The sequence below is a fragment of the Leucoraja erinacea genome, chromosome 39 (assembly GCF_028641065.1).
Source record: "Leucoraja erinacea ecotype New England chromosome 39, Leri_hhj_1, whole genome shotgun sequence".
Classification (NCBI taxonomy): domain Eukaryota; kingdom Metazoa; phylum Chordata; class Chondrichthyes; order Rajiformes; family Rajidae; genus Leucoraja; species Leucoraja erinaceus.
In genome coordinates, this window is record NC_073415.1 from 5421615 (window position 1) to 5437511 (window position 15897).

Here is a 15897-nt window from a genome sequence, read left to right on the forward strand (position 1 = left end):
GTGGATGGAATAGACAAGCAACATTCCAGGTTGGGAGTCGTCTTCAGACTCTGTTGCCTCTGTGTCCATTTCCATGTCAAGGATTCCTCGATTCCCAGAGATGACCCCATCTTCCTGTCTACACCATTCCTCCTCCTTTTGACTGCCCTCCTGCTGGCCTTCTACCCTTCCTAGACCTTTTCATTTCCAAATGCCACTGCGACATCGACCATCACGACCTCTCCATTCCCCTTGCCCACTTCAGCCTCACACCCTTTGCTCTCTCTGTGACAATCCCAATATTGTCATCAAATCAATTGTCAAGGGAGGTGCCGTTGTAATCTGGCAAGTTGACCTCTACCATGTTGAGGCCAGTCATCAGCGCTTGTCTGAAGAAGGCTCCCAACCCCAAACGTCACCAGTCTATTCCATCCACAGATGCTGCCTGTCTTTCTCAAATACTGAATTTAGCTCAAGTTGGAGCAAGAGCGGCACGGTGGCGCAGCGGTAGAGTTGCTGCTTGACAGCACCAGAGACCCAGGTTCGATCCTGACCTTGGGTGCTGTCTGTATGGAGTTTGTAAAGATGAGTTCTTTAAATACAGCTCATTACCTGAAGGTTGCACCTTCTGCTCTTCTACTTTTCCCCCTTTGTCCTGCGCTGGTTTCTCTTCTTTCTTTGCCCTTGCTGAGCCATCAAGAGCCGAATCCGATATCAACAACTGCGTTTGTGGGCCAGACTTCTTCATAGACACTCTGTTGGTGCAGAATTACAATGTTAATGTTCAAGGAAAGAGGTTGTGAGTAGAGATGAAAATAGAGGGCAGATTTGAGAATGTTTTCACCCAAAGAACATTTGGGTACTTCCTGTCTAAAAGGGTAGCTGAAGCAAAAACACTGAATGTTTTATAAAAGTATTTGGATAAGCCCCTAATGTCTCCAGGGCAATGCACCAGAGCCAAGAAGTGGTGTTAGTCTAAACAGTTATATTTTGGTCAGGGTAGATACAACATGCTGAATGGTCTTCTTTTAGAGTCATACATGCAGGGAAGCAGGCCCTTCCCGACCAAGATGTCCCACCTGCCTGCATTTGGCCCATATCCCTCTGAAGCTTTCCTATCCATGTATCTGTCCAAATGAGAAAAATTAACCCAAGTCCCCTCCCAACATTTTACACAGAATAAAATTTTCTACGTCAGAAAATACTTACGTTTTATTCTTCAAGTCAAACTTAAAGAGGATGATGGATTCACCATTGGGATTGTTGTACTTCCTCAGCAAACACATGTCGGAGTTGTCCGTCTGTTGCAGAAACATAACTTTATTAAGCGTTGGGAGCATAAAGAGGCCAGTGCCGTGGTGCAGATGGTAGAGCTGCTGCCGCACAGCGCCAAAGATCCCGGTTCGTTCATGATCTCAGGTATTGTCTATGTGGAGTTTGGAACACATTCTCCCTGTGTTTCCTCCAGGAGCTCTGGTTTCCTTCCACGTCCTAATGGCGTGTGGGTTTGTAGGTTAATTGGCCTCTGTAAATTGCCCCTGGTGTGTAGGGAGTGGATGGGAACGTTGGATAGCACAGAACTGGTGTGAATAGGTGAACACTCTCATCTCTCTTCTCCACCACCATGTCTAGAGTTGGAAGACTGCATCAAATGGCATCACATACATGAGCACAATATTGATTGATTATTGATGGAAACATGTTCTCTGGCTTACCAAATCCACACGACCATCTAGTCATCACACCAGTTCAATGTTATCCCACTTTTGCATCCACTCCCTACACAGTAGGGGCAATTTAGAGAAGCTAATCACCCTGAAAACCCCCATGTATTAGGGGTGGGGGAGGAAACAGGAGCATGCAGAGCAAACCAACATAGTTACAGGGGGAACGTGCAAACTCCACACAGACAGCACCCGAGGTTGGGATTGAATCCAAGTCTTTTGCGCGGTGAGACAGCGTCTCTATCATTCCTCGTAATGTTGCAAATGCCATCTTTTAGAAGGAACGATGGAATAACTTCTTGCATGTTCTCTGTGCGTTACAATAGATCCCTGGGCATTGAAAGAGGCCTATAAATAGCACATTTGGGCGAAACACTAAACACCCTATTACTGTGCTGTTTATTTCTTAGACTAGATATTCTGCAAATAACAACAAAAATGCAGAATGTTGTGACCACTGCCCAGTCCATCATCGGCTCTGACCTCCTCACCATCGAAGGGATTTATCGCAGTCGCTGCCTCAAAAAGGCTGCCAACGTCATCAAGGACCCACACCATCCTGACCACACACTCATCTCTCCACTGCCATCAGGTAGAAGGTACAGGAGCCTGAAATCTGGTACATCCAGGTTCAGGAACAGCTTCTTCCCCACAGCCATCAGGCTATTAAACCCGCCATCAAACAAACTCTGAACTATAACAGCCTATTGCACTTTATCTGTTTATTTATGTGTATATATATGGTCTATGCTATCTAGACACACTGAACTGTTCTGCATTTATGCTTACAATATTCTGTTGTGCTGCAGCAAGCAAGAATTTCATTGTCCCATCTGACACACATGACAATAAACTCTCTTGACTTGACTTGAAACAGCAAGTGTTATTGGCAGTTTTTTTTAATGTTGATATAGGCTAGTGCTATTCTTATTTTTGGACCCGTGACTATGGCTAAAAAGCTTATCATTGAGTGCAATGCACCAGTATATTCTGGGCTCCAAATGTGTTGCACTATTTCTTCAGTAGTACTTACGGTATATGGTGTCACACCTTCAGTCTTTGGTTTTGAAAGGCTGAACCCAATCTGAGGTTTTTTTAATACACGGGGAGAGAGAGAGAGAAAAATATACATTAGCAATTTTTTTTAAACAACTGATATCAAATTTTAATATTAATGAGCAGTGCAAAATTCTCTTTGCATTTTCTTGCTGCTGTTGCGACACCTCTCAGAACCACATGCTGCATTTAAAACACAGAGTGCTGGAGGAACTCAGTGGACAAGGCATTGTCTGGAGGGCAATGTTTTGTGTTTGGACCCATCTTTGAACTCAGAAGGCTCACAGCACTCCCGTGTTTGACTCCGGATTCTAGCAACTGCGGTTTCTCGTGTTTCCACATATTATATATGTATTACATAAAATGATGATTGTATTACATCAATATGAAAACACACTGAGTATTATTCATGCTGCACCCTTCCATGCTGCCACCCACCTTGCATTTTACTATCACCATGTGCAATACCGATTTACCTATCATGATACCTAGTTTAACACTGCTTTTGAATTGTGTCCTGTGTTTTTATGTTTGTATATTATGCACCAATGGAGTGGCAATAAAAATTTTGTTGTATGCAGTGCTTACAACGACAAATAAAGGTATTTCATTCACTGATAGCACGGCAACACAGTCTTTGGGGCACGTTTGAACACCACAGAATTAAACATAGAAATTAGGTGCAGGAGTAGGCCATTCAGCCCTTCGAGCCTGCACCGCCATTCAATATGATCATGGCTGATCATCCAACTCAGTATCCCGTACCTGCCTTCTCTCCATACCCCTGATCCCCTTAGCCACAAGGGCCACATCTAACTCCCTCTTAAATATAGCCAATGAACTGGCCTCAACTACCCTCTGTGGCAGAGAGTTCCAGAGATTCACCACTCTCTGTGTGAAAAAAGTTCTTCTCATCTCGGTTTTAAAGGATTTCCCCCTTATCCTTAAGCTGTGACCCCTTGTCCTGGAATTGCAACTCATCCAAATAGTGCAATATTTCATTGTAGAGACCAGATAGAGGTAAGGAGAATAAAGGCCTTTGCACCTTTGTTATAATCTTGCTTGTTAACCTACAAACCTGCACGTCTTTGGGATGTCGGAGGAAACCAGTGCACCTGGAAGAAGCCCATATTGTCACAGGGAGAACGTGCAAACTCCACACAGACTGTACCCGAAGTCAGGATCAAACTTGGGGCTCTGGTGCTGTGAGGCAGCAGGTCTAACAGCTGCGTCAGTGTACCGCACTGCTTGACCCACTTGTATCATTTCCATATAGACTACCTCATCTTTCCGTTCCTCCAAATCTACTGTCATGAATCAATGGGCTATTTCCCAGCCAAAGTTAACAACGTCAGACCGAGACACAATTTACACAAACAAGCACTGCACCCAGTTTGATGTCAGTTGAAAAACATTCTTGTTCCTTTCACTACTTGAAAACATCAGGCAGCTACACCAAAAGGTGTGAAACCACCATCTCTTCCTGTCAAAAGCTGTGGGTTCCAAGTCCCCATTGCAGATCTTGGTTAGAAAGTTGAGGATGATGCTTCTGGTGCAGCACTGAGGGACTGATTTAATGTTTCTTCACGTTCAGCTGGAGAGGATCATGGTTTACTCAGCTTGGATTTAAAGATAGCAGAGGGATCAAGAGAGGGATGAACATGAAGCAACGCCAGGCTTCAGGGCGCACGTGGAAGTTGATGTAGAACAAGGAACTGCAAGTGTGAAAAGTCTCCAGGTGAAAACTCCAGATTCAGGGAATTTCATCCCAGCTGTTATCAGGCATCTGAGCCATCCTAGAGAGTGGTCTTGACGTACCATCTACCTCAGTGAAGACCCTCAGACTATCATTAATTGTATTTTACTGGACTTTATCATGCTCAAGACATTATCCCCTTTATTCTGTATCTGTACACTGTGGACACTTTGATTGCAATCAGGCATAGTCTTTCCCCTGACTGGGTAGCATGAAACAAAAAAAACGTTTCACTGTGCCTTATGCTCACACATGAACATAAACTAAACTAAACATCACGACTTTTGGGAGAATTCCAAAGTTATTGGTCAGCTATTATCGAGCTCATCTTAGACATCCTTCCCATCTGATCACATAATCTGCATGTTCTTTGGGGCACAAAATACTGGCAGCAATTTTCTCCAAGCAAAGAGAACATCGTTGCGATAAGGAATTGTTATCCAACCAATCTCTGCAGTACAGAAGGGGATCAGTGAAATTGCATCTCTCTCAGGTTAACATTTCGTTAGCAGTACAGTACTTACTAAAATCTTCTCCAAGGCGATGTCTGTTCTAAAGTGTAGACTTGTAAGGTTTACTAACAAGGTTCCATTAGTGTAGTACCCAAAAGTGTTCAAGTGAACTCTTGACCTTGTATCTTCCTAAAAGAAAAAAAGGTGAGAATAATATGAGTACAGAGAGACATACCTTGCTATCCAGCTTGTGCCTCAGTAGCAGACAAGCACTGGCCTTGCAAATGATGACCACTCTTAAATAGCCCTTCTTCTCAGTGAAAGCCTTCTGCTACCCAGCAGAATGTGCCAATGAGCTTCACAGCCAATTAAATATTTTTTTGCAAGTATACTCAGTTCAAAAGTAGCAAAAAAGTATTGCATATTTTTTAAATTAATATTATTTTTTTTTTTTGCATAGGGTTCCACGCAAACAGCAATATGATAATGACCAGAAAATGTTATGTAACTTCAGTCGAGGGACTGGTATCAGCCAGACTATCAGGGTGACTGCCTTTCATAATGTAAATTATGGCATTTAAATAATTGCTGAACCAATAAGCAGTTTAATATCTCATTCAAAGTCAGCACCTGTGGATTTTTAATATTTTGTGGAATGGGATACAAGCTAACAACTTTCTAACATAGAATGTGCTAACCGCCCCTGGCAATGGACCACATATCATTCAACATGTTGGCTGAGAAGAAAAATTCTGGAACTGATAGAACAGGTCCTCAAAGGTATGGATTATTATCTGATCAATGATATTTGTAATTTAGCCCCACGTTTAGCATCTCTAAATGAATAAATGTTTTTTTCATTGATGGACACAGAGTGCTGGAGTAACTCAGCAGGTCAGGCAGCATCTCTGGAGAACATGGATGAGTAACGTTTCAGGTCTGGACCCTTCTTCCAACCCAAAACGTCACCTACCCGTGTTCTTCAGAGATGCTGCCTGGCCTGCCGAGTTACTCCAGCACTTTGTGTCATTTTGTGTAAACCAGCATCTGCAGTTCCTTGTTCCTAAATGTTTTGTTTCCATTATTTCATTATTATTTGTCATTAGAGAAGTTTTTTAAAATATTGGATTATAGCTGATGAAGCATTCAACCATTCCTATTTCTGCAGTAAATCTAATAATGATCACACATTAGGATATCAACACCAATCTTGTTTTTGTGCTACATTGCCTGCCATGGAAAACGGGGAACATTAGTGTATTCAAATCAAAAGACTATAGGACCAAGATTCATTCAAGACTTGACCACATGAACCAACACCTCCAAACTATTGACTGCAGTTGTCCTGCAATTTGGATAATGAATGAATACGTTTATTGGCCAAGTATTCACATACAAGGAATTTGCCTTGGTGCTCCGCCCGCACGTAACAACATGACATAGTTAGGAATGACACATAAAGCGTTAAACATTCTTAAAAAAACATTATTGACATTGATTCATGGTCCTGTTAACCATCACAGATGGTGGTCATAAAATATTCCAGGTGACTATTTCCAAGGATAGCAACCAGATTAAATATTGGGCACAGTGCAATACAGGCCTCTCAATCAACATCATGCAACAGATAATACTTGAATTGTATTTCTGCTGTGCACAAGGAGTTTTTATCAGCATGGTGGCGCAGCGGGAGAAATGCTGCCTGACAGTGCTTGCAGCGCCGAAGACCCAGGTATCATCCCGACTACGGGTGCTGTCTGTACGGAGTTTGTTCTTTCTCCCCGTGACTGTGTGGGTTTTCTCAGAGATCTCCGGTTTCCTCCCACACTCCAAAGACATGCAGGTTTGTAGGTTAATTGGCTTGGTATAAGTGGAAATTGTCCCTAGTGTGTGTAGAATAGCGTTGGTGTGCGGAGATCGCTGGTCGATGCGGAATCAGGAGGCCGAAAGCCCTGCATCTCTAAACTAAAGTAACCAGCACTGACAATAGAATGTAGTGTGAAGTGCAGAGTAGTCACAAGGCCTAGAAAAGCACACTTCCCTTTTTTGATTGGAGTTACTATTTGGGAGTGTACAGCAGTAAAGGTGGTCTAATTTAGTTTAGAGATACACCTGGAAACAAGCTCTTCGGCCCATTGAGTCCATGCTAACCCGTTCTTTGCTCTCCCACTTGTCTCCACACTCAAAGCAATTTGCAGAGGACAATTAACCGACAAAACCGCACGTCTTTGGAATGTGGAAGGAAATCGGAGTAAACCCACATGATCACAGGATGACACAAAATGCTGGAGTGACTCAGTAGGTCGGGCAGCATCTCTGGAGAACATAGAGAGGTGACGTTTCGTGTCAAGAACCTTCTTCGGTCAAGACCACTGTTTCTACATTGTCACAGGGCGAATGTGCAAACCCCACACAGACAGCACCCGAGGTCAGGATCAAATCTGTTTCTCTGTCACTGTGAGGCAGCTCTACCAGCTGCACCACTGTGTTGCCGACTTCAAGCTACTGGGCTTACAGCCAGGGTTCTGGACCATTGATCCATAGACAAGTTCAAACCCCACAATGGCATGTGGAGGAGAAATTCAATACAATAATTTAATAAATCTTAAAGTACAAATGCTTGTCTCAATAAATCATAAGTTATACTAAGCAACCACACCGTAACAATGCAAGCCAAAGAGACACCAGGCAAAGTTCCACACCAATAGCGACAAAGGTCACAATCAAACACAAGTTGGCACAGTGTGGCAGTTGTAGGATTTCTGCTTCACACACAGCGCCAGAGACCCAGGTTCATTCCTGATTCCGGGTTCTGTCAGTACGAAGTTTGTACATTTTCCCTGTGACCAGGTGCTATAGTTTCCCCCCATGGACATACAGGTTTGTAGGTTCATTAACTTCTGTAAATTGTCCCCAGTGTGTGGGATAGAACTAGTGTACAGGTGATCGCAGGTCGGCGTGGACTCGGTGGGCTGAAGGGCCTATTTCCTCCCTGTTTCTCTAACTTAAACTCCTCCTTACAAGAGGCAGTGTTTACTGCTGCACCACGGAGCCATTCTACAAATCGGTGACTGATATTACTTAACTCTCGGCAACGCACTAAAAACCATCAGGAAATGGCAGGTCATTGCTATTTTAGTACTCTGGTGACATTTCATGCTTGATGCAAACCCTTTGCTTATTCGAACAACTCTCCCATGTCACAGCTTCTGCTACTGTTGAACATTCATGAGACAAAGTGTCAGTGTCTATGATTAAAGATAGTTTAATTGCTTTTAACAAAATTGTGGGCACAATCGATTTTAAAAAAAAAAGAGGTTCGATTGTATGACTCATAGAATGACAGTGCAGGCAGATCAGTTGGTTGCATTTTCATGTCCTCATTTGCATATTATATCCCCATATCCACCAATTTTCTTCCAAGTAGCCAGTGTTTAGTTTAGAGATACAGCGTGGAAACAGGCCCAAATCCTTGGCAATCTTCGATTACCTGTTCCACTAGTTCTGTCATCCCACTTTCCAATCCACTCCCAACACATTAAGGGGAATTAACAGATTTGAAAAAAAATAATCCCTGACGTCTTTGGGATGTGGGAGGAAACCGGAACACCCCGAGGAAACCCACGTGGTTATAGGGCAAACGTGCAAACTCCACACAGACCGTACTGGAGGTCAGGATCAAATCTGGGTCTCTGGCGCTAAGTGGCACAGCTCTAATAGCTGTGCCTCTGTGCCATTGGTGTGTGTGTGTGTGTGTGTGTGGGGAAAACTTATTTTCAGAAACCGTGGGTTTCCACCATGAATTTCCGCTTCATTCACATCCCAAAGCAGATTTATTTGCAAGAAACAATGAACTGCGGTGGTAGTTTACAAAAAAAGCCCTGAAAAACTGGAGTAACTCAGCAAATCAGGGAGCATCGCTGCAGAACATGGATAGGTGACATTTTGGGCCTGGACGCTTCTTTTATTTGCATGCGAGGAAGATCTAATCAAACAAACAACATAATATTTCAATATCTTCCAAGTTCTAAAAATAACAAAACTAAGTGATCTCCTGATGATTTTTTTCCGACTCAAGGCGAAAAGTATTAACAACAAGTAATTTGCATAATTCTCTCAATTACAGCCACATGAACAGTGGATCGGCATAAAACCAATAGCAACATGGCAGCTGGCACAGAACATTGACCAGTACAGCACAGGAACAGGACTCTTCAACCCACGTCTGTGCCGAACATGATGCTTATTTATGTATGATCCATAACCCAAAAGGCCTGTTTGTGTGCTGTACAGTTCTATATTCAACTGACTCCCCAGCCAGTTTAAAGAATGCTGTATAGCAGAAGCAGTACAGTGGCATAGCTGGTGCCTCATGGAGCTAGAGACCCCGATGCGATCCTGATCGCGGGTGTTGTCCATGTGCAGTTTGCACATCCGCCATGTGACTGTGTGGGTTTCCTCTAGCAACTTGGCTTCCTCCCACATCACACACATGTGCAGGTTTTTTAGTTAATTGACCTCTGTAAATTCTCCTCGGTGTGTAGGGTAAGGATGGGAAAGTGGGATAACTAATGTGAACAAGTGATCGATGGACAGTGTGGACATTGGTGGGCCAAAGGCTTTATTTCCATGATATCTATCTGTAAAAACTAAATGTTTTTGCTTGAAGCTACGGCTGACACTAACAAACATCAGAATAGCTCATAGCAGGAAGTTGCTGGAGTTATGTGGGCAGCTTACTCTTGCTGACCACAAGATCCAGCCCAATTAGTTATGAGAACACAAAGGCAGGAGTAACACATTGGGTCAGATAACACCTCTGGAGCACACGGAGAAGCGGTGTTTCAGTCTCAAGGCTGAAGAAGGGTCTCAACCCAAAAAGTCACCCATCTACGTCTTCCAGTAGATGCTGCCTGACCCGCTGAGTTACTCCAACACTCTGTGTTTCACGAGAGATTCCAGCATCTTGCCTCCAATTAGTTACTACATGGGTTCTGCATCAAAATGTCCCCATACTTTTTTTGTGTACCTTCTTCTAAATTTAAGTTCAATTCCATTGCCAGTGCACGTTTTAACCTAACATCAATAAGAGCCTCCACCACTTGTAGAGGGTGCCTTTGGTTTTGAAGGTAGTCTGACAAGTTTACTCCACAGTCAGAGCATCAGTGTAGACTGGCCCAGTTAAGCAGGTGCATCCTTGGAAAAGTTACATCCCCAGAAAAAGTCTTAAGTCTGAAGAAGTGTCTCAACCTGAAACGTCACCATTCCTTCTCTCCAGAGATGCTGATTTCCCCATTATAAAAAAAAGTCAAAGACATAAACCAAAATAATTTTCAGAATTTCTCTCCTGCATCCCACAGATTAGCTTGGAAACCCCTGATCTAGGTCAGCCAATCTTTCCCAGAGAATGCTAAACAGTTTTCAGAAGTTCTAATGCAGGTTCACAACTTTTATTTATAGTAATCTAATGATAGATCTGTAATCATTCCAGAGACAGGAAGAGCTGCAGAGGACACGAGGGAAATGTGTTATGTTTTGATTAACAAAAACACAAAGTTGAGTACCTCTGTGGGTCAGGCAGAATCTCTGTAGTACATGGATAGGTGACATTTTGGGTTGGGTCCCTTCTTCAGACTGGTGAAAAAAAACTTCTTCAATGAAGGCATACTTTGAGGTATCCATGTTCGCCAGAGATTCTGCCTGACCCACGGAGGTACTCCAGCATTTTGCATCTTTTTTTGTGAAGCAGCATCAGCAGTTCCTTGTTCCTCCATTATTTTCTGATGGTGCTTTCAAAAGGGAACAATTTTTGAGAATTGTGAAAGATAGTATGTTCCACAGAGAGAAGGCACAGCAATATGGGATTAACTAACTAGTTCTACAACAGCCTAACTCGTGACCTGTGGTGGAGCTTATTGCTTTTGTTTGAATTCAAAAAGCTAAACCTATCCTCCAGCCAAAAGCTGTGGCCTTAACTTCTGCTGGATTCCAACATAAACACCAAATAAACCGGTCACCCCAGATCCATCTCAACAAGTCATATACTGACAGGATGGCATTTTAAGAATTTTTGGATCTTTAACCAGTTCAACAATAATGTGCTCTTCGCCTATGTTCAATTCTAGGCCACAAATAACAGGGTAATTGGCTAGGTAATCAGTTCACTGGATATAGAATTAGGCCATTCGGCCCATCGAGTCTACTCCGCCATTTAATCATGGCTGATCACTGCCTCCTAATCCCATTTTCATGCCTTCTCCCCATAACCCTTGACACCCGTTCTAATCAGGGATTTGTCTATCCTTGCCTTAAAAATAGCCACTGACTTGGCCTCCACAGCCCACTGTGGCAATGAGTTCCAGATTAACTACCCCCTGACGAAAGAAGTTCCTCCTCACCTCCTTTCGAAAAGAGCACCCTTTCATTCTGAGGCTATGACCTCTAGTAACCAAGAAAGGCCGGCAAAGCAATTTAAAGGAGAATTGTAAGAAACAAAGTAATTGGAAAAATCATTACAATCAGGGATGCGTATGGGAATAGAATTTTAAAAAGTGCAGAGATTGAGGATGTGCTGAATAAATTACAAAGACAAAATACCAAATTATCACTTCTGCCTTTCATGACTCAGCTATTCAAACACAGAATAGTATTTCACAGATTAGGGTAGCTTCTGTTCCGGACTTTACATACAATTGCATGGCTTGTTTCTATAGTGTACTCAGCCCAACCAGTTTACATTTTGAATTCCAACCATCTTTCTTCATCCAACTTGATCCATTTGCTTCTCCCTTTTATGTTTCTCTCCCCTACACCCCCCGTCCCCCCCACACATTAAGTACATCTACACTACTTACCTCAAACACTCTAAGGTAGCAAGTTCCATATCCTCCACATTCTTGTAAAACCTATTGCGGACTTTGGACGTGGTGCTTGAACTGGTGCACTACAGTGCTGAGAACTATATTTTGCACTCTGTATCTTGCTGCGGAGGAAGTTCTTTAGTCAGAAGGTGGTGAATCTGCGGAATTTTTTGCCACAGAAGGCTGTGGAGGCCAAGTCAATATTTAAGGCAGAGATAGATGGATTATTGATTGGTACAGGTGTCAGAGGTTAGCAGGCAGAAGAATGGGATTAGGAGGGAGAGATGTTTGAATGGCGAAATAGACGATGAGTCGAATGGCCTAATTCTGCTCCTATCACATGACCTTATAACCCTATGCTCGATCTAGTATACTTATATTTGACTTGATTGTATTGATGTATATTATTGTTTGATTTATTGGATTGCACAGAAAAAAAGCTTTTCAATGTACCTCAGTACACATGACAATAATAAATCTAAACAACTTCTGACCTCGCAATTTAGATTCTTGACGGCTTTTAGCTTAGTTTGGGTTAGAGATACAACATGGAACCAGATCCCATGGCCCACCAAGTCCACACCAACCAGCAATCCCTGTACACTAGTTCTATCCTACACACTAGGGACAATTTACAGAAGTCAATTAACCTACAAACCTGCACGTCTTTGGGATGTGGGAGGAAACTGCAGTACCCGAGAAAACCCACACGGTCACAGGGAGAATGTACAAACTCCGTACAGACAGCACCCTTAGTCAGGATTTTGCCCACACTAAATTGCCTTTGAAAAGGTGGTGGTGAGCCTCCTCCTTTAACTACTGCTCTGTATCTGGTGAAGATACTCCAACAGTTATTAAGTAGGGAATTCCAAGATTTCAACCCAACAAGGGAAGCGATATATTTCCAATTCAATAATGTGCATGACTTGGAGGGGGACCAGCAGCTTGGTCTCCTCCCCATGCATCTGCTGCCATTGTCCTCATAAGTGGTTGAGGTCAAAGCTTTGGAAGTGCCGTCAGAATCACTGAGTGAGTAACTGCAGTCCACATAGATAACAAAACTAGAAGTTACAGTGCAGGAGCAAGGAACTGTTGATGTTGGTTTACAGAAAAAGAGATACAAAGTACTGGAATAACTCAGCGGGTCAGGCAACATCCCTGTAGAACATGGATCAGCAGTCTGAAGAAGAAACGTCACCCATCCATGTTCTCCAGAGATGCTGCCTGACCCACTGAGTTACTCTAGCATGGAGTGTCTTTCATTTTTTATAAACCAGCATCTACATTTCCTTAATGCATTCCGCACAAGACAACACTTTGTTTCTTCCAGGATCAATGTGTTCATCTTATTGTGGCTAAGCTTCCAACCTGGCCAACAGATTCGGGGAGATTCAGATTACTGGCCAACACCTGCAGATACTAACTAAACACACTGCATTATTAAAGACAAATGAGATAACCAAGTACACTGGCAATGTACTGAAGTAACACAGATGGGCCCTGCCCTAGCTAGCACACTAATCACAACTCCTGCAGAGAAATAAACACAGATAGAGGATGCAGGTTTGGGAATGTAGTCCAAACTTCACCAATGGGCAATTAGAGTCAAGGAAGAGATAAAGGAAAAAAGCATTTGAAAATGCTTATGATGGAGATGGTAAAAAAACTGTAGCCTAACAATAGAACAACGGTCTGAAGAAGGGTTTCGGCCCGAAACGTTGCCTATTTCCTTCGCTCCATAGATGCTGCTGCACCCGCTGAGTTTCTCCAGCTTTTTTGTGTAACAATAGAACAATGCCTCTGTTTCTGTCATCGAATGGATTCAAGATCCAAGGGTGTTTAATTGTCATAAGTACCAGAAAAGAACAATGAAATTACTACTTCCAGCAGCAGCATAACAGGTTTGTAAACACTACTCAATAAATAATATAATAAAGCAATCAATAAATCAATAAATATAACAAAATAGTACACAAACAAAACAAAGCCCAAATTCCCTAATGCTACCCAGGCAGTTTAGTTTAGTTTGTGGTATTCATCAACCTTATGTTGTTGGGAAATTAGAATGTAGCCACAGTGGTGTGGGTCCTTGATGATGCCAGCTGCCATTTTGAGACAGGGCCTCTTGTCGATCTCTTCAACAGCGGGGCGGTCAGTGCCCGTGAAAGACCGGCACCACTTTCCGTTATCTCTTTCATTCACTCCATAGAACAAAAGGCAGGACATCACCAGCAAGGAGAGTCGTGAATTACCACTACCATATCACGATGATAAGACAACCGAAAGTTTACATGAACAATGTTATTGAGTAGCCCATACTGTAACATAGGAGAGAAAAGCAACATGCACAAAGCACATTCCCATAAACAGTGACATGATAGTCATGAGATATCAGTTATCATGATGATTGCTGATGAATATTAGAAAAACTCAGCAATGACTATCCTCTCTTTTTCTAAAAATAAAGTACCTGTAAGAACCAGCAAGCAATGGAGTGTTAGCTGATATTTCATCTCATCCAAAAGTACAACCCTCCTTCAGCTCCGCACTATATCACATATTAGCTGATATTTCAGTGGTCATATTGCTCAAGTGACCCAGGTCAAGGACGGTGTGGGACTTGAAGGGGAACCTGAAATTGATGACATTTTCCCCATACAATATGGAACAGTGACAACGCCAATCTTAAATGGTTGCCACTTTGTGTGTTGTCAATGTGGGCTGGAAAGTGGATACCGTTAGGCGACATTTCGAGCGTAAAGAGTTGTAGGCGAACATTTCACCAATGCTAGGTCAATGTGGAAGAGGTTGGGGGTGGAGGAAGGAAACGCAGATGCTGGTTTAAACCAAAGATGGAAACAAAATGCTGACGTAACTCAGCGGGTCAGACAGCATCTCTGGAGAAAAGGAATAGGCGACATTTCATGTCTATACTGAAGAAGGGTCTCGACCTGAAATGTTACCATATAATATAACCATATAACAATTACAGCACGGAAACAGGCCATCTCGACCCTTCTAGTCCGTGCCGAACACATAATCTCCCCTAGTCCCATATACCTGCGCTCAGACCATAACCCTCCATTCCCTTCCCATCCATATAACTATCCAATTTATTTTTAAATGATAAAAACGAACCTGCCTCCACCACCTTCACTGGAAGCTCATTCCACACAGCTACCACTCTCTGAGTAAAGAAGTTCCCCCTCTGTTAACCCTAAACTTCAGTCCCTTAATTCTCATGTCATGTCCCCTTGTTTGAATCTTCCCTACTCTCAGTGGGAAAAGCTATTTCTTTACCTATTCCTTTTCTTTGGAGATGCTGTCTGGCCCGCTGCATTACTCCAGCTTTTTGTGTCTATCTTAGGTTTGGGGGGCTGGAGATGGCGAGAGAACCTCAAGCCCAGGACAACTGATGTTCTTCAGACACATTGGAAGGGAAGGAATATTTTGGAGGACCAAGAAACCAACCAACCAAGAACCCAGTCTAAAGAAGGGTTTCGGCCCGAAACGTTGCCTATTTCCTTCGCTCCATAGATGCTGCTGCTGCACCCGCTGAGTTTCTCCAGCATTTTTGTGTCCCTTCGATTTTCCAGCATCTGCAGTTCCTTCTTAAACATGACCAAGAAGATTGCCTGGTTGACGTCCATTGGCTTAGGTGTTTATATAAGGTCACCAGATGCCGCCTTGGTTGGTTTTTGGTTTCTTGGTCCTCCAAAATATTCCTATCTTGAATGTGAGGCGTGAGAACCTCAACTCCAACCCCCAACCTAAGATAGTACTGAAGTAACTCAGCTGGTGAAAAGGAATAGGTGACATTTCAGGTCGAGATCTCAACCCCATGGATGGAGGCATCTGAGACATCGGGAAGGAAGGAGAGAAGCTTCCAGCCTGGTTGCCGTCCATTGAGTTAGGTATTTAAGGTCACCAGATGCCGCCTACCTTGAGTGTGAGGCGATGGATCCGCCCTGTAGTCCCGACAACGGCGAGAAGCAGCAGGAAGAAAGACCCAACTCCACCACCAGCCATCATCCTCATCACCGCACTGCCGGAAGCGGCGGAGGGGGGGG

At 43.2% G+C, this 15897-nt stretch overlaps 1 protein-coding gene across 1 annotated transcript in view; it reads right to left on the reverse strand.

Annotated features, from left to right (window-relative positions):
- The window catches only part of LOC129714453 (protein GPR108-like), a 112063-nt gene that overhangs the window by 20710 nt on the left and 75456 nt on the right, over positions 1-15897 (reverse strand). Inside the window, exons 2-6 of the mRNA XM_055664056.1 lie at positions 15770-15874; positions 5040-5156; positions 2737-2787; positions 1189-1280; positions 592-734 (exon numbers count right to left, since the gene is read on the reverse strand). Of these exons, the coding sequence (XP_055520031.1) occupies positions 592-734; positions 1189-1280; positions 2737-2787; positions 5040-5156; positions 15770-15865 (499 nt within the window). The 5' untranslated portion in view covers positions 15866-15874. The remainder of the gene's footprint in view (positions 1-591; positions 735-1188; positions 1281-2736; positions 2788-5039; positions 5157-15769; positions 15875-15897) is intronic.